At 38.5% G+C, this 19,035-nt stretch overlaps 1 protein-coding gene across 1 annotated transcript; it reads right to left on the bottom strand.

The window, feature by feature from the left end:
* Positions 1 to 990: 990 nt before the first annotated feature.
* Positions 991 to 9,346, bottom strand: LOC149099476 (uncharacterized). The gene is made up of 15 exons (XM_089278787.1): positions 8,907 to 9,346; positions 8,460 to 8,486; positions 8,226 to 8,252; positions 7,738 to 7,758; positions 6,958 to 6,978; positions 6,650 to 6,676; positions 6,167 to 6,187; positions 5,858 to 5,884; positions 5,364 to 5,384; positions 4,519 to 4,545; positions 4,046 to 4,066; positions 3,774 to 3,794; positions 3,500 to 3,520; positions 2,797 to 2,856; positions 991 to 1,518 (listed from the first exon to the last, which is right to left on the bottom strand). The coding sequence occupies exons 1-15, from the start codon at positions 8,950 to 8,952 to the stop codon at positions 1,394 to 1,396; spliced, it is 513 nt and encodes a 170-aa protein (XP_089134913.1). The 5' UTR covers positions 8,953 to 9,346; the 3' UTR covers positions 991 to 1,393.
* Between the last annotated feature and the right edge of the window lie 9,689 nt (positions 9,347 to 19,035).

Raw genomic sequence — 19,035 nt, forward strand, 5'->3', positions numbered from 1 at the left:
GAAGACAGTTCTCTTACATGATCAAGATTACCACTGTACATTGACAATGCATGTGCTTTTGTCAATGATCAAATCCAGGTGGATCCAAAAAATTCAGGATGGGGCTAAAAAATATTTGAGCAAGAACACAACTTACCCCATTTCATATGAAAAGCATAAATGTAACTTGAAAGACAGTTCAATACAATCTTTTCAAATAAACAGCATGCAATGCAGGCATAAGGGTGACACTTAAGAAGGTCCGAAATTTTAGCTACCCGGATCCACTTGGCTATCACCTCATGGATTCACAGCTACTTTGACAATGTTATGACAAAATTCATGATGAATAACAGGGCAGGCAAATAAAAAACTGACATCAATTTGTTAAACAGACAGCAAGATGGCGATCAGATGTCTAGTTCCCAGTCCTCCTCGCCCATTCTTAGTGGTTTTTTTTAAGTGCGGGACTTCATTAAGAACAATCTCTGGACTCAACCTCGTTCCCAAGGTTTCCCATCTTCCCACCCCCCTGAAAGAGAGACTTTGCATATTTTGGAAGAGAGTGCTTGTCATGTGCCAGCTAAATGATTTACACCACCGCCTAAAAAAATTACAATCCATGAAAATAAGGGGTAGCGGGGAGAGGGGTGGAGAGAAACATTCTCACTAACTCCACTGAAAATTGGCATTGAAAGTCCAGGTTAAGGCCCAATTTACATTTTTCATCATAACACACCATCATACAGTTCTGCTGATCTACTCTCCTATAGAAAACGTTCATGCAAGGTCACACACATGACAAATGTTTCCAATACAAAATTTAAGTCTTTTTCACAGACATCAATATATTTTAAGGTGCATATCTTTCACAAAATCCAAGATTGGATTCTGAAATCCGAAAGAATCCAAAAATGGATTTTGCATTTCTTTACTAAACAGATCAATTCAAGATCTCTCTCAGATCATGGTGCCTCAAAGGAACCCCTGGTCTTCGGTTCCTTTGACACAATCTTGGATTTTCTTAAAGAAACGCACCCTTAATTGATGCAATTCAGCCTAGCAGCTGTTATATTTGCCTTACATATTGGTTTATTTTAATTTATTATGAACATTCATATAAATCACTGTATTGTTGCAAGTAACTTAGGAAGCAGCACAGCACACAAAAAGACGGGAAGAAACACTACTACAGCGTGTGCCACTAATCCCCCCTTTTGTGCTCTACCAATTCCTGCATCCTTTTATACAACAGAACAGAGCATAGTTGACCCGTTTCTTTTTGTTATATCACACAAGAGTTCACACATTGTTTAGAACAATCATTTTACTGTTCAACAAAATACAATTAAAGGAACCATTAAAAGAAAACAAGTTCCAGATGGCAAAGACGGAAATGCTAATTCACTTTCATTTAAATAAAAAACTGCATATTAACAGCAGCAGAGCCCCTGGGCAGAGTCCCTGGGCCCCGCTGTCTTTTCTGTGAAGGGCACTCCTTGAAGGAGTGCCCCTTTCCCCCACAGGCAAAGCATTTCACTGAAAAGAAAAAACAGACATGAAAGATGTCAAAAATTATTACCAGTAAAGTGTATACTGTACCACAGAAAGCCCTGTTCAATAGCCCAAATCTAGTGCATTTTCCAGTCAGGCTTGTGGATTCTGTTTGACATTTGCCTGATAGACAAGGAAAGAGCCAGCTATTCTTCCTCTTTTTCCATGAAATTCTAATTACAGAAGTACTCAAAGAGATAAACTTTTGGGTGGCTAGTCAGAATGATTTTTGGCCTAGTACATTAAAGCTCACCAAAAAAGCCTGAAACATTGTTTCATTTGCACCCTGTGGTAAAAGAGTAGCATCCTCCAAATTATGTTAAATAAAAAAAACTGTACTCTGCTTCAAATGGAAGGGCGAGGCCTAGGGGAGGGGTTGACAAGACAGAGTAACATCCGTTCTTGTTAATTTTTGGCTTAAAACAGAATGTGGTTCCTGGGTTATTATCATAAACTGGGCAGTCAGAAATACCTTATGTAATTTGCACATGAGACTTAATGATTATACATGGATGTTAAACAGTAAATGTGACACTCTCATCAGTGCACCAGCCCACCTAAGTTTTAAGGTGTCCCCTAGTCTCTTCCCCTTAGTCTGCTGGGAAGAAAGCTACTAAAACACTACAACACTGGAAACATTCATTATATGCAGAAGAATGCCCCTACATGTACAAGCCCAAACAAGGGTTGAGGTGTTAATGACAATTGATATCAAAGAGGATTTGTCACAGATTTTAGTACAATTTGCTTGGAGATTAAAATTTATTCTATAATTTTTCACTGCACAACCCAATCCCTAATTAGTTGCCTGCTAATCATTCACTGACCTCTTATCAGGCCTTCTGACAGGGTGCTATAAATTCGATAAAACGTGCAAATTTTTCCAAAGCTATTTTAAGCAAATTTTACTAGTTTTCTTAAGAGGAAAAAAGATAATTCTGGACCACTCCAAAGAAAAATTGAACATAAAGAGACAAAAATTTCACAGCTATGCATAAATTGTGATACAAAAGACTGGAGTTGCTTGTCCACCTTTGTTGCTTTGGCAGAAGGTGTGATTTAGTCTTTTCAGTTGTGAAAACAACAGGCATTTACACTATTAGCTTTATTAACTATAGAAGCTAAAAATGCCCTTGGCTATTGCATCAAGCAACTCTGACACTTCTTTCATGCTCTCCAAACTTTCCACTTACATCCATAACTCAATATATGCACGCTAAGCATGAACGAATTCTTAAGTATGCCATAAAATAATTAACTTACTCTTTCTCTTTCCCATACGAAAACGCCCTTGGCCACGGCCTCCACGTCTTCTCCTCAGATCTGCAAAATCAGTAAAATAACTAATAATTAATCATTTTAACCTAGCATAGTGAGTTCTCCATCCTTAAAAAATAACATAAGCATGCAAGGTGTGTAAGAGTTATGTTTTGTGAAGTACAAGCCTCTGAAAGTAGGACCATTTAGTGGACTCCTAACTGTTATGATTAAGTCTATCCAACAAGTTTGACAGAAATTGTTTTTGTAGTAAAACTTCAAACTTCGCACGAAATTTCACACCACAAAAACAATTCTGGAGAATTTAACTGGTGAAATAAATTCAACTAACACAAAGTAGTTCGAAAAAAATCTGTTTTTTAATACATCTTTCTTTGTCTACTATCTGAGTTACTCGCTCGTTGCCAAGATTTTTTACAAATCGTTAGTAGACGGCACACAAGCTGATTCAATGACAAGAGTTGCATAAACAAACCCATTTGTAATCTGTAAAACCAATTAACTGCAGGAAAAAAAACAATAAATATGTTATTTGTCGGCTTGCGCTCGGTCCGTATGGTGAAAACATGTGACCTCGGGCTTGAAAATGCTGCCCAGGGCTGCGACCTCGGGCAGCATTTTCAAGACCTCGGTCACAGTTTTTCACCATACAGACCTTCCAGCTGGCAAATAACATATATGTACTCACCGTCACCTTGTAGATGATTTCCTGAAAAAAAGGACAATAAGATACATGAGGGGAAGTGCCGTAATTGGCACCAGTACAAGTCATTTACAGATAGCTACACAAGCCTTAAACTGTTCCTCCCGTCTATTAATACATCGAGTATTCATAAAAAAAAATACTAAATACTAAATGCTAGAATGTTGGATCATGTGTTATCCACCACCACAATAACACATTTAGCAATAATCTAAGTCTAGTACCACAGTAAATTATAAGTACACGAGAGGATACTCACCACCACCTCTTACATCATTTCCTGAAGTAAAAAAAAAAAATCGTACATGGTAAGTGCCTTAATGAGCACCCCTACCAGTCATTTACTTATAGCTACGAAATTTGGCCTGGAAGTGTTTCTCCTCCCTATTAATGCAGTTATATTCATAAAAAAAAGTAATTACCAGCTGCTAGAATGTTGAATTGTGGGTTACCCATTTCCACCATAAAACATTTGGCAATAATCCAGGTCTAGTACCACAGTAATTTATAAGTATACGAGAGGATACTCACCACCACCTCTTTCTTCATTTCCTGAAGTAAAAAAAAAGAACAATAATATACATGGTAAGTGCCTTAATTAGCACCCCTACCAATCATTTACATATAGCTATGAATTTGACCTGGAACTGTTTCTCCTCTCTATTAATGTGGCTGATACAGCATGTATTCCTTCAAAAAAAATTAACAGCTGCTAGAATGTTGACTTATGGGTTTCCCACTACCCCCATAAAACATGTGGCAATAGTCCTAAGGTATAGCTGAAGAGTAAATTATAAGTAATAATGTGGGAGCAGGGGTTCCATTAGGGGCTAGGCACAGGGTAAATTGACCTGCTTTGAGGACAAATTTGCTCAGCTGGTTTGACCACCCAGTGCAAGCTCTTGTTATAAAGAATTTCAGATCAATTAGTTTCTCCTGCCTGTAAAAACCAGTTGCCCCCCTGCTGAAAACATTAATAAAACCCCTGATGACAGGATACTCACCACCACCTCTTGCATGTCCATCATTCCCTGAAGTAAAAAAAAACAACAACAACAACTTTCAATAAGATAAATGGTAGGTGCCTTAATTAGCACCACTACCAATCATTTACATATAGCTACGAAATTTGGCCTGGAACTGTTTCTCCCATCTATTACTGCAGTTAATACAGCATGTATTCTTTAAAAAAAGTAATCAACAGCTGCTAGAAAGGTGAATTAAGGGTTATCCACTACCACCATAAAACATTATAACATAACTAAAGCAAAGTGCGCGCTCTGATTGGTTAATTTAGCATCTACTATTTGCCCATGGGTGTACGCTGCTGACGTGTGTGCTAATGTTTACAAAGCAAATCTTTTTACAGACATTGTTTCCAAAGTAATGGCGGACATTCTTCTGCCAGAAATGTGAAACTGTCTTCACAGTTGACGGAAGATGAAACTTTATCGAGCTACTGGAGTGCAGTCGGTTGTCATGAATAAATTTTCGCACGCTTGTTTTCTCTTGTCGTGTAAGACTACACAAACATTTTTTTGTGATGTAGCTCAATAAAAGGACTTCTGTTGTTCCAATGTCTCAATGTTATGTTATAAAACAAATGGTTAACGCCATAGTGTGCACTATTGAGTTATGGATGCACTTGGGAGGTTTGCTAGGCACTCAACAAGCTAGAGTCGCACTCGGCTATCGCCTTGTGCGACTCTTACGCTTCTTTCGTGCTTAGCAACCTCCCGCGTGCATCCATAACTCAATACTGCACGCTATGGCATTTACCATTTGTTAATTTGGCAATAATCCAGGTCTAGTACCACAGTAAGTTATAAGTATACGAGAGGATACTCACCGCCACCTCTTACTTCATTTCCTGAAGTAAAAAAAAAAAAAGAACAATAACATACATGGTAAGTGCCTTAATTAGCACCCCTACCAATCATTTACATATAGCTACGAATTTGACCTGGAACTGTTTCTCCTGTCTCTTAATGCAATTAATACAGCATGTATTCGTAAAAAAAAAAAAGAAAAAAAGAAAAAGAAAACAGCTGCTACAATGTTGAATTGTGGACTACACCCTAACCCCATAAAATATTTGGCAATAGTCCTAAGGTATAGTTGAAGAGTAAATTATAAGCAATAATGTGGGAACAGGGGTTCCATTAAGGGCCAGGCACAGAGTAAATTGACCTGCTTTGAGGAAAAATTTGCTCAGCTGGTTTGACCACCTAGTGCAAGCTCTTGTTATAAAGAATTTTGGATCAATTAGTTTCTCCTGCCTGTGAAAACCAGCTGCCCCCCTGCTGAAAACATTAATAAAATCCCCGATGACAGGATGCTCACCACCACCTCTTGCATGTCCATCATTCCCTGAAGTAAAAACAACAACAACAACAACAACTTACAATAAGATAAATGGTAGGTGCCTTAATTAGCACCACTACCAATCATTCACATATAGCTACAAAATTGGGCCTGGAACTGTTTCTCCCATCTATTGTTGCGGTTAATACAGCATGTATTTTGTAAAATAAAGTAATCAACAGCTGCTAGAAAGGTGAATTAAGGGTTATCCACTACCACCACAAAACATTTGGCAATAATCCAGGTCTAGTACCACAATAATTTATAAGTATACGAGAGGATACTCACCGCCACTTCTTACTTCATTTCCTGAAGTAAAAAAACAAAAAAACATTAACATGCATGGTCAGTGCCTTAATTAGCACCACTACCAATCATTTGCATATAGCTACGAATTTGAGCTGGAACTGTTTCTCCTCTCTATTAATGCAATTAATACCGCATGTATTCATTGAAAAAAAATATATAAATAGCAGCTGCTAAAATGTTGGATTATGGACTACCCACTACTCCCATGAAACATTTGGCAATAGTCCTAAGGTATAGTTGAAGAGTAAATTATAAGTAATAATGTGGGAGCAGGGGTTCCATTAAGGGCCAGGCACAGGGCAAATTGACCTGCTTTGAGGACAAATTTGCTCAGCTGGTTTGACCACCTAGTGCAAGCTTTTGTTGTAAAGAATTTCAGATCAATTAGTTTCTCCTGCCTGTAAAAACCAGTTGCCCCCCTGCTGAAAAAATTAACAAAACCCCCGATGACAGAATACTCACCACCACCTCTTGCATGTCCATCATTCCCTGAAGTTAAAAAAAAAAACACAAAGCAACTTTCAATAAGATAAATGTTAAGTGCCTTAATTAGCACCACGACCAATCATTTACATATAGCTACAAAATTAGGCCTGGAACTGTTTCTCCCATCTATTACTGCAGTTAATACAGCATGTATTCATAAAAGAAAGGTAATCATCAGCTGCTAGAAAGGTGAATTAAGGGTTATCCACTACCACCATAAAACATTTGGCAATAATCTAGGTCTAGTACCACAGTAATTCATAAGTATACGAGAGGATACTCACCGCCACCTCTTACTTCATTTCCTGAGGTAAAAAAAAAAAAAATAAATAACATGCATGGTAAGTGCCTTAATTAGCACCACTACCAATCATTTGCATATAGCCATGAATTTGACCTGGAACTGTTTCTCCTCTGTATTAATGCAATTAATACAGCATGTAGTCGTGAAAAAAAAAATAATAATAACAACTGCTAAAATGTTGAATTATGGACTACCCACTACCCCCATAAAACATTTAGCAATAGTCTTAAGGTATAGTTGAAGAGTAAATTATAAGTAATAATGTGGGAGCAGGGGTTCCATTAAGGGCCAGGCACAGGGCAAATTGACCTGCTTTGAGGACAAATTTGCTCAGCTGGTTTGACCACCTAGTGCAAGCTTTTGTTATAAAGAATTTCAGATCAATTAGTTTCTCCTGCCTGTGAAAACCAGTTGCCCCCCTACTGAAAACGTTAATAAAACCCCTGATGACAGGATACTCACCACCACCTCTTGCATGTCCATCATTCCCCGAAGTTAAAAAAAAAACAACTTACAATAGGATAAACGGTAAGTGCCTTAATTAGCACCACTACCAATCACTTACATATAGCTACGAAATTTGGCCTGGAACTGTTTCTCCCATCTATTATTGCAGTTAATACAGCATGTATTTGTAAAAAAAGTAATTAACAGCTGCTAGAATGGTGAATTAAGGGTTATTCACTACCACCATAAAACATTCGGCAATAATCCAGGTCTAGTACCACAGTAATTTATAAGTATACGAGAGGATACTCACCACCACCTCTTACTTCATTTCCTGAGGTAAAAAAGTAAAAAAAAAATACCACGCATGGTCAGTGCCTTAATTAGCACCACTACCAATCATTTGCATATAGCCATGAATTTGACCTGGAACTGTTTCTCCTCTCTATTAATGCAATTAATACAGCATGTAGTCATAAAAAAAAAATAATAAATAACAGCTGCTAAAATGTTGAATTATGGACTACCCAATACCCCCATAAAACATTTAGCAATAGTCTTAAGGTATAGTTGAAGAGTAAATTATAAGTAATACATGTAATGTGGGAGCAGGGGTTCCATTAAGGGCCAGGCACAGGGCAAATTGACCTGCTTTGAGGACAAATTTGCTCAGCTGGTTTGACCACCTAGTACAAGCTTTTGGTATAAAGAATTTCAGATCAATTAGTTTCTCCTGCCTGTGAAAACCAGTTGCCCCCCTACTGAAAACATTAATAAAACCCCTGATGACAGGATACTCACCACCACCTCTTGCATGTCCATCATTCCCTGAAGTAAAAAAACAACAACAACAACAACTTTCAATAAGATAAATGGTAAGTGCCTTAATTAGCACCACTACCAATCATTTACATATAGCTTCGAAATTTGGCCTGGAACTGTTTCTCCCATCTATTATTGCAGTTAATACAGCATGTTTTTGTGAATTAAGGGTTATCCACTGCTACCATAGAACATTTGATGAGAGATACTCACCGCCACCTCTTCCATGTCCATCATTCCCTGAAGTAAAAAAACAACGACAATAAGATACATTGTATTAGTGCCTTAATTAGCACCAATACCAATCAATTACATACAGCTACATAATTTAACCAACTGTTCCTAATATCTGTCTATATGCAGTTAATACATTAGTTATTTTTACTAAGTTATAAAAGTTAAAATTGCTGCAAAATATCTTACTAAATTGTGTGGGGTTTTTTTTTCATATTTTCCTTGATTTTTTTCATTTACCACAAGGGAAAAAATATCAAATATTGAAGCATCACTGATGATTGGATCTCAAGAATTAAACTGGGAGAAAGGGTTTGACAGGTTTAATATACATAAGAAATGTCGCACACCATGTTGATGCTGATGTAGCATCAGCATCAACATGGTTTTTTAGGTGTCATCAAGTAAATAGTAAAAAAAACATACCCCTTCCTCCCTGTTGTATCCACTGCAGGTGGGCCTGCTGCCTCATTTCTCCTATTTCCTGTACAACCAAAAATACTCACCCAAGTTATAAATAATTGAGTTTTAGACTGCCGTTTTACAGTCGGCTCTAACTTTCAATGGCAAATTTAAACTACTGTAGCAAAGCCAGATTATTAAAGGGTTATAATTGGCGTTTGCAAAAAAACTACCTCTGCCCTTAACAAAATACCTGATATATAGAGATTTGACCAGAAGAATCTGAAAGTCGACCAAAAATCTGGCCCTTTAAGCCAAATAATGGGGTAACATCTTTAACCAAGATTGCATGTCTTCAGTTTAAGCTTACGTTTTAATAATTAAATAGTTTATGTCAAAAACATTCACTAATGAGGACTGCAATTAAAAAACGCTTAAAGTTATTATAAGTTATGCGTCTCCCCCCCCCCCACACCCGCAAAAAAAAATAGAAATACAGTAGGCGTATGTACTGACGAGTGAAACAAAGTATAATTTTCAAAGCTTATTAAATTACGAGACATTTTGCACAACGTAGACCCTCTGAATTACACATCATTTGCACTTAAATTTTAGTCAGTTCCGTTGTTTTGCCTGAACTGTGTCCTATGAACTGATGAACCGGGATTTCTCGCCCAAAAATTTAATAATAGTACCAGTAGCAGTAAAAACGATGCTCTACTCACCATTTTTCTTTCGTCCGTTTCGTAGGCACTAACAATCCTTAAAGCCGTCCACCGACGCGGGGTACCAGGGACATTTCCCACCAAAAATTGCAGCGAACCAAGTTTTGCAAATATGGAGTTTTCAATGATAGCATTCAAATATTACAAGAAGCACTTACCTTGATTATTCTATCACCTAACTTAAAAATTTAAAAAACAGTATTTATACAGCAGCTTGGAACAATAACGAAATGACCTTTCCTGTCATAGTATGATTGACTTGACCGATCCAACGCTTCCAATCGAAGACAAGTCATGTTCGCCTACAATGCAAGCTTAATATTGAAAGCTGAATATGAGCCAGGAGTCAGGTCTTTGACTCCAGCCGAAGAAATACTTATCACGACATACTTACCGGTAGAAGTATTTAAGAACCGAATTTGACACAAGTTTAATACAAGCTAATACATGTAAGTCTTAAATTTTACCACGGCGATATCACACAGTCTCCGTCTTCCGAATTGAGTTGATCCCTGCAAGGTGAAATGGAAGTTACGCTGTGAGTGAACTTTTCGAAAATTTGCCACTGCTCAGTCCACTGTATACATCGAGCAACTACTAGAAAATCCCTGAAATGCGTTTAAGCAGTTTGAGTACCCAAAAATGAGATCCTCCATCCTCTACACTCCCACAAACTCAAAAAGAACCTCATATCGTGCATCGCGTGTACGTTCTCCGACAGCGCAGCAGAACCTCATTCCCAGACTCTCTCTAGAGAGCCTGGGAACGAGGTTGCAGCACTTGCTGTTTGACGTAATGATTCGTGCCCAGATTTCTTGCGGTGTTACCCACAAGAGATGTCGACGTTGCAGACAGTGCAGTGGCCTATTTTCTAAACTGACTCGATCTAGAGAGAACTCAAAACAGGCATGATCTTCACAGTAATCAAGTCACGAAACGTCTGAAATCCTGTGTATACAACTTTTACTTTTTCGTAAATCTCAAGATAATATTCCAGAACAAACGCTGCATCAAATCTTACTTTCCTTACAAAGATCGCTTTAACCGCTCACAGAGGTCCAAAGTCATCTATAAAGCTGGTTGCTGGGACTGGGATAAACTTTACGTTGGCAAAAGGAAACGAAGACTCCATGACAGAAAGACAGAACATTTCAAGGCCCTTGCTAAAAGTGACAATTCATCAGCCATTGTTGATCATGTGAAAACCATTAATCACAATATAAAATGGGATCATTGCGACATTTTAGCGTCCAACAAAACTGACTTTAATTGCAAAATTAAAGACACTCTGTTCATTCAAGAGCTTAAGCCTTCCCTTAATGTCAATGTCAGTAGTGAGAAGTTGTTGCTTCAGGGCAGTAAAGTTTTTCCCGACTGCCCGATCCTTATTGGTCAATTTTAATTTCAGGGGCGCCAGTCGTATGCAATGTTTTTACTGCCTTCGTTTTGTGTATTTTGAGGAAGTGGAGATTATTCAAAGTCAAAACGAAAGGCCAAACACCATAAACAGAAAGCCTCAACCTAAAGTTACAAAACTCAAATCAAAATTCTCGCTTATCCCGGGTTAGTATAATTGGGCATTGAAAAACCAGGCCCAGGAGCTCCGCTTTTAGGCTTGGCTAAATCTATATATTACCTGAAACTGAGTCACTTTCAATTTTGTTAAGTTGACTCTAGCCATCTGACAGAGCCAATCACTTAATTCAATTTTTTTTTCTTTTCACTTACCTCATTTTACATTACCTTTCATTCATAAATATTCAGTACCTGTGTCATGCATGTACATGTAGCATTCCAAAAATCTAGTTTGTAAATAAAGAGTTATAAGTAGACATGCAGGGGGTGGCTGGCAGCTACCTTTGATCTTGCCGCTTTTCATGTTTCTATGATTGCCCCAGTAAAAAAATCTGTCAATCATCCAAAAACTAGAGTGAGCATGCGCAATAGGTAGCATTAAGTCTTGTGCTCGAATGGATGCTCGAATACATAGAGACCCACGAACAGGTGTTTGTGTAAAATGAAATCCCTGTTGGTTGTTTTCCTGCTTTTAGCATTTTTTTCCGGCATAACAGAATTTAAATGTTCCATTTCTTTTCAATCAAAATCTGTGGTTCACCCTGATAAATTTGCAGTGAAGAACTTTACTGCTGTGAATCAAATATCGCATAGTGCTCACGGTGTCAGCACCCACTTGACCTGGGAAATGAAATTCAATCAGATGTTTTATAAACCTTTGGTTTTAGTTTCAGAAACTATCAGCTGGAATGCAGTGAAAGGTCAGTTCAATATAAGGTTGGTAAAGTCAATATTGAAAATGCGAGTGAGAAGTGTCTGACTTCAGACTTTCAGTTTATTGACAACAAAGATCATGTTTGGTAATTCCACAGACGATTGGACTTTTGGTCTTCTCAGGAAGAAATTATTCATTGGAAACTGTAGGGTTTATCACATGCCATGTTCATGTCAACAAAAGAGAAGGTTTCAATTGTGATTTCTAAAGTATGTTCATTTTATGGGATTGTCCCTCTGTTTGAATGCTTCATGGCAGTTGTTCTTCCAGTTATGTTGGTTAGTTTTCAGAGTTTCTACAAATGCTTTACACTTTGGACACAAGGAACAGAGCTTCAATCCTTGTGAACATTTTTAGATGATCAAATTTTGCAACTGGAAACCCTAGCTTCTAGAGATAAACCAACAACTGAAGAATACTTAACCTTACAAATAGAGCTACCAGGTTTGCATGTTTTCACAAGAGAACTGAAGGACTTGGCAAATTATCTACACCTAGGGTTGGGAAACCTCCTTTCCATACTTAACAGTTCCAAGTTAGATTCAATAGAGACTGCAATGAACCATCACACTTCAGAGCTGTTCCCTGCATGTACATGCAACAGTTTAAATTCTAATTACCGGACACATGAGGAGTACGAACATTTCCTGGGGCTATCTAAAGAGATTGAGGGGCTTGAAAATGATTTTTTGTCCCTCACTTGTACAACATCTAGCTCACTTTAAGGCAAAGACATCCAGGTCCTTATTCATAAATGTGAAAAGTTTGTTGAGAGGTTAAGTTCAGTGACGGTGAACTGTGCAATCATGCAGTAAGGTCATTCCGAAAGGTCTTGCTCACATGGGCAGAAACTTTGGAATCTTAACTGTTCAGTCTGAAGGAAAACTCCACTTCTACCCACACACCTTTGGGTGAGGGGGGATTGCACTACTGATCAGGAAACAGATTTTAACATCAAATTGCACCAGTATGGTGGAGGGAAACAGTGTTGTATTGCTGGGTGTCAAAATGGGGCTGGCATGCATTCAGTAACTAATTTACAAGGAAGGTATGAAGTTGACCCTGGGTTGGCAAATGAATCATGGTTGCTCTATGTGTGTAATGATCACTGTAAAGTAGACAGGTAGAACCATGACTTCAGCACTGAAGAGTTTCCAGAAAGTCAAGTACATGCAACACAACTGAGCACATCACTTTGCAGTTTATGTCATCAGTCAAGGACACTATACGACTAACACCCTTGCCAAAAACATGTTATAAAAATCTTTGATAAAGAATGCCAGATTCCATGTGACAGTGTATCTTCCAGGATATGTACATTTGACAGTCATTGCCTTTGCAAACTCCACAATTGCTTGATTGCTTTATCTGCAGAAACTGTTCCAGTTCAATTGTTCTATCAAGGATAATTCAAGCTCCTTCAGAACTCAAATGTCAGTTTTCTGCAAACCCGTTAATGAAGGAAATATACCAGGCCATGGCCACTAAGTTTTTATGTGAAATGACTGGTTAGAGTATTACTGTTGAACAACCTACCTCTTTCAAGTTTCAGTTCTCACTCCAGCAGGGTAGCAGATGAAATCTAAATGGAAGATTGCTGCACCTATTCCTTAAGGATAGCAAGCTTCATTAACAGGCATATATACTAAATTCCAAAGTTAACATTTGGGGCTCACTTGACAAAGTACAAGAGCAAACTGTTGCAAACATATCTTCTCAACTTTACACTACTTTAAAGAGAATTGAACAGTAAAAATCTGTTGTGGAGTGTATGATTCCAACCTCTTAAAATGGGCAAAACTGAAAATTGGATCACCAGACCCACCACAATTAATTGTTGACTCTGAATGTGTTAAGAAGACAGTTCCGAAGTGGCGTACCACGCGAATAGCACGCACGCACACAAAAAAATTTTGAATTTAAGTTACAGGTACGAAACATTTTGAATTTAAGTTATGTGTACGTTAGTTGCAAATTTAAGTTGCGTGGACATTAATCGGCAGAGTTTTAGACAGTTTCCAGTGAGCAGTTGTTGTATCTTTTAGAGAGTTTTGTGCCGTTTAGAGTTTACTGTTTTACTGATTTTGAAGTATTTTGGTAGAGTACTGTTTCCGTTTACCGCTCACGAACATTTTCTGGCGACCATGACGGGAGAAAGGTATGAACTGGTGTTTGCTTTCAGGTGCTGCTTTGTGTTTTGAGTTTTTGAGTTGTGCAGTCATGGCCTCCGATACCGATCATACCGCTGTTACCGAATTTACAGAGGAAAACACCAAACAAACAGGACTAAGTGGAGTCAAGAAAAAGAAGGAAACGGACATTCTGTCACTACAGACAAAGAAGCAAAAGTGTACTGAAAAACAAAAGTCACGAAACTCCGACATGAGCTGGAAAGAGTTTGTCTTAAAGATTCCAAGTTACCAGTCATCGAAAGTGTGATTGAGCAGCTTTGGACAGCCCTGGAAAATGCACAGGAAGCTTTGGGGGAACTGACTGCATTCTATGTCAAGGTCAGAGATGAATCTGGAAAAAACGAAGCCATTGAAGAGTCAGAAACTGTTGAAAAAGAAGTACAGAGAGCGATTGAAGCTGGGCAAACTGTAATAAAACCTTGCACGCGCAAAACCGTAGATACAAGCCAGCCGATTAGCGTGAACACGGTGGATAGCTACGACCTGCAGCCTGCCCACCAGTATCAGCTGAACGAGAGTAACAGAAATCACGATGACTGAAGCCGATTCTTGAAGCCGTTAAAGGTCCTGACGTTCAGTCGTGAAAAACACAAGTTTGAAGATTTTTGGGCTCTTTACAAGTCTAGTAGACGAGTCAGCAGAGCCAGTGAATTTGAAAATGGCAAGACTATGACAATGCCTGACGGGGAATGCATTGGAAGCCGTCCGTGGTCTAGGAGTCTCAGCTCTAGAATACGAAGAAGCCAAAGAAATATTAAAAACAAAATATGGCGGCGTGTGCCAGCTTCTGCGAGCCTACATGGATCAACTAGAACAGATGCCATTAATCAGAAGTAAAGATATTCACGCTCTGGAGAGGTTTGCAGACCTTGTGCGGATCACAGTGGTAAAACTACAGGCGGAAGGAAAAGACGGAGAGCTAGGTGACGGAACTCTTCATAGTCTACTAGTAAAGAAGTTGCCTGATTGTCAGCTAGAGAATTACAGCTGCTGGTTAAAGTCCCTATCATCTTGACTTAATATCTTTCTTTTTCCAAAGGAGATTTATAAAATAAACAAAAAAAAGCAGCGAAATAGGATTTGGAGTTAATCCCAATTTTTAAAAGCCAATCGAGATCATGGCTCTTGGAGTAAAAAACGCACCATATGGGGACTGGCACTAGTAAGTTGTGACGTCAACCCGGTATCTTGGCGATAACACGCAACAAAACACAACAAAGAAATATAGTGAGTTACGCATGTTCTTCGGCTTTTCGGTCTTCTTCTTCCAAAATGTTAGACAGCGACTCCAATTCCGAAAGGAGCTACGATTCTGATGATTCAGAGTACAATTTTATCCCTGGCCACATCAACATTGGCAATATGGAAGTCGAAGACGATGAAAATTTAGGCAAAGAGCAAGTTTCCCAGCGAGACCCAGACAACTACAAACCCTATGGGGACAAGCCGATAGCAACTGAAGAGTGGCTTTCAGAATACAAAAAAAGGCAAGAAACGCAAGTTGAGTTCGAGCAAAAGCTCCAGGATTGTTACGATGGGAAACAACTCGTAAATTCGTGGTGGGTCAGACCTAGAGTGCAGTGTTTCTTGTATTGTTTGTTGTTTTTTACATCAATTAGTCAAGGCTTACTAACCGCTGGTTCCTCTACAGGTGCAAATGTGGTGCATGTAGTGCGGAGAATCTGCAGAACCCAAACGAATTCCAGTGCTGCGTGGAAATAGAAGAGTGCGTGGAGTGTCTATCTAGTGAAATGGTAATTGAAGAAGTAAGCACAAAGCCGAACTGTGTTAGGCAGCATCCCAGATTCAGCCAAGTTTGCCTGCAAAAGTGGAGTTTGCGGTTGGCTGCTGATAAATACAAGACAAGAAACAAGACGAAGTATCGTCAGACTGGAACGGAAAACAGGTAAATAAAAACTGTTTTCTTAATTTGCCTGTTTGCACTCACTGAGACTAACACACTATTCTGATTGTGAAAATATTGAAGTTAGTATGTTGTCCAAATTCTTGCACACTGCACTTTTTGCATGTTTGTTGGCTCGTGTTTCTTTAAAACCTTTTTAGTCGACTTCTAGTTGTTACAAATTCTCCACTAAGATATACCTCATTATAATTATGTTGATCACATCAATTTTACTTCCAGATCGTTATATCAAAGAATTCGTTATATCGAGGGTCGTTATATCGAGGTTCTATTCCATACATTTTACTGTAACTTTGGCCAGGACATAGAATATCGTTCGTTATATTGAGGACTTCGTTAAATAGAGGTTCGTTAAATCGAGGTTCCACTGTGCTAGGATCAATGCTATCGAAGTCATCGAGAGTAGTGATAAATTAATAAAGATGGTAATGAAATGTGAAGGTGAATTAATCAACATGACACGAGCGTGGGACAAAGACCGTCCCATGCTCGTGTCATGTTGATTAATTCACCTTCACATTTCATTACCGAGCTTAAAATTCACCATTTTTATTAATTTATCAAAAGGATAGCTTGGTTAAATTGTTTTATTTTCGAACATCTACATAATTTGATTGCCTTGTACACGAAAGATGCGTGGCACTCTAGCATGGCAACTTAAAAAAAAACTTCAGCGATGGAGCTCCCGGTGGTTGATTGGCACCTGTCAATCAAGACAGTAAGCCGACCGCCCAGCTTCAGACGCTTAAAGGTCACGATCACATGGTGAAACTTGGGTGAAACACGCTGTGTTTTACTTTCTTCCTTAAGTCGTCGATAAAATTAAACGGAGCATAAAAGAGAAGTCATGGACTTCAGAAGGTCGCTATTTGTGTGTGGTTTGACTTGGGATTCAATACCAACTGTTGATAGCCTGAAGGAATACTTCACGTATAAGTACATGTATTTCGTTTATTTCTTTGTATCAATGCTTAGGCTTGAACGTGGAAGGGGCTGGAAGCTGGGCATAGCTGCAGATTTGTCCTTGATATATTTGACCATTGTAGTGGTCGTATAAGACACCAGTAAAAAAGTAAGACTGTTTGGTAAAAAAACAGTCACCTTGCAAGCATCTTGACTTAAAGTGTCCATAGTTGATCGCTACTGAGATATTCTGACTGATAAGAGAACAATGTTCCAATCAATTTCAAAAAACCCTTTATAGTCAGGGAAGGGCCGGGGGGGGGGGGGGAAATTGGGTGGGGGTATGCAGCCTGCTTCCCAAAATCCTTGCCCTATTCATGACCAAAATCTGCGATTTCCCCTAACCTATTTATGACCTGACCAAAAACTGGATACCCTATTTATGACCTGATCATTTAATCGATACCTTGTTTCAGACTTGCCTTACAATTAGTCAACTAGTTCAGACCGATGTTAAGGCATTGTGAAGGGCTTAGGTTCATGTTCTTATCGATAATGATGAAAAAGTAGATTCTTATAAAAAGCAACATACCCATTCAAGACTACCTCGGAACTTTTTCTGAGTCAATGTAATATTACACAGACTAATCACGCACGTCATTCTTTCATCGGGTGAAGAGATATTACCATTTTGCACAATAATTCCACTTCATTCTGCCACTCAAGGCTGTTCTTTTTATATGGAAACAGAAAAAATAGGCCATCAGATTTTTAGAACAAAATTTAACCAAAAAGATTGGAATTTTTTTTAACTTTCTTTAATTGTATTAAAAATCCATTTTCTGTACAGGGAATGGCTCACTTCTCAACAGAAGAGTTAACTTGGAGACAGCAGATGCCAGTGGAAATTGGGTGCGATGGTTCGTGAGAACCATCATCACCTTCAATAAAAACAACATGGAATACACGATACCCTTCGATGGTTTCGACGACTCGCACAATATCGTGGTGCAAGAAGATGAAATTCCTTCGGAAGACATCGAAGTTTTATTATAAACGGCAAAATAAAATATATCATATGTGTGTGGACTGAGAAAGATTACTCATCTCAATCTTTATTAGTGCTCTCCATTTTCAAAGTACATGCAATGCAATGATCCCTATTTCTATAACCTCCTGGTAACTAATAAAAGCCAAATGTCATGTCTCTTGCATTTGGTTCACTCGAACAATGTAACCTTGCCCCCGATTTCCTGAAACCTCAATTACTCTAAACACTCCTAAACTCTTACAAATCAGTGGCTCCTAATCTTCAAATTTAATTGTCTTCTTTGAACTTAATCCCAATTTAAAAAAATACATCAATTTTAATTAATCAAAATTAAGGCATATTTCATGTAAATTTGCCCCTGAATTGGCCTCAATTTACTATTGGAAGAAATGTTTTTTTTTTGTCGTTTACAGTATTGAGTACACCTGCAATATACTAGCAAACAAATTGGGTGAAAATTCCATTTCTTTTCTGCCAGTTTGTCATTTAGTATTCAATATACTAGTAAAACAATCGGGTGTGTTAGAGACAGTTTGCCTTACCGTGCCCCTCTGTACCCCCCTTGGGCGGGTCACATGATTTCTGCGACCATGTGCTCTTAGCAGTTTGATATGCGTTGTTTTGTGTGTAGGCGGAAAGTTTGCTTTTACCTTCGCCTTTTACTTTCTCGATGTTGACATCTTGATTAGGCCTGAAGATGCCCAAAAATATGTAAGTGGTCGCTCATTTGTATTGTTTTTTTTGTAATTCAATATTTGTTTGAGTCGCAAGCTTTACATTTGTAACTTTCAGCTGTACCGAACCAATGGAAGGACGAGTAACAGAATAAACATCTTCAGTGTGCAATTTGTTTGTGGATTTCTTCAACATCGAACGTACAGATATTTGTCGGAAACTCTGGATTGAAGTCCTCGATTGTTGCCACGCAAAAGGGTCGCTGGTTGAAGTTCGTATTCTTGTGTGCTGCATCGGATTACATTTTGCATGTTTGGAGTTTGAAAACTGAGTCTGTCATCGACGTTTGTGGTTTGGCTGTTTGTCGTGCCTGGTTTGAGTTCTGCCAGCGAA

Source organism: Orbicella faveolata, unplaced genomic scaffold (genome assembly GCF_042242905.1).
Source record: "Orbicella faveolata isolate gen_17 unplaced genomic scaffold, um_ofav_v1 contig_46, whole genome shotgun sequence".
NCBI lineage: Eukaryota > Metazoa > Cnidaria > Anthozoa > Scleractinia > Merulinidae > Orbicella > Orbicella faveolata.

What these genes read in the sequence shown, in the direction of transcription:
- LOC149099476 (XM_089278787.1), bottom strand. Translation starts at nt 8,952, where the DNA reads ATGAGGCAGCAGGCCCACCTGCAGTGGATACAACAGGGAGGAAGGG. An exon ending in TGGACATGCAAGAGGTGGTG is followed by an intron (nt 6,188 to 6,649) that starts GTGAGTATTCTG and finishes TTTTTACTTCAG; the next exon opens with GAAATGAAGTAAGAAGTGGC. An exon ending in AAATCATCTACAAGGTGACG is followed by an intron (nt 2,857 to 3,499) that starts GTGAGTACATAT and finishes CTGATTTTGCAG; the next exon opens with ATCTGAGGAGAAGACGTGGA.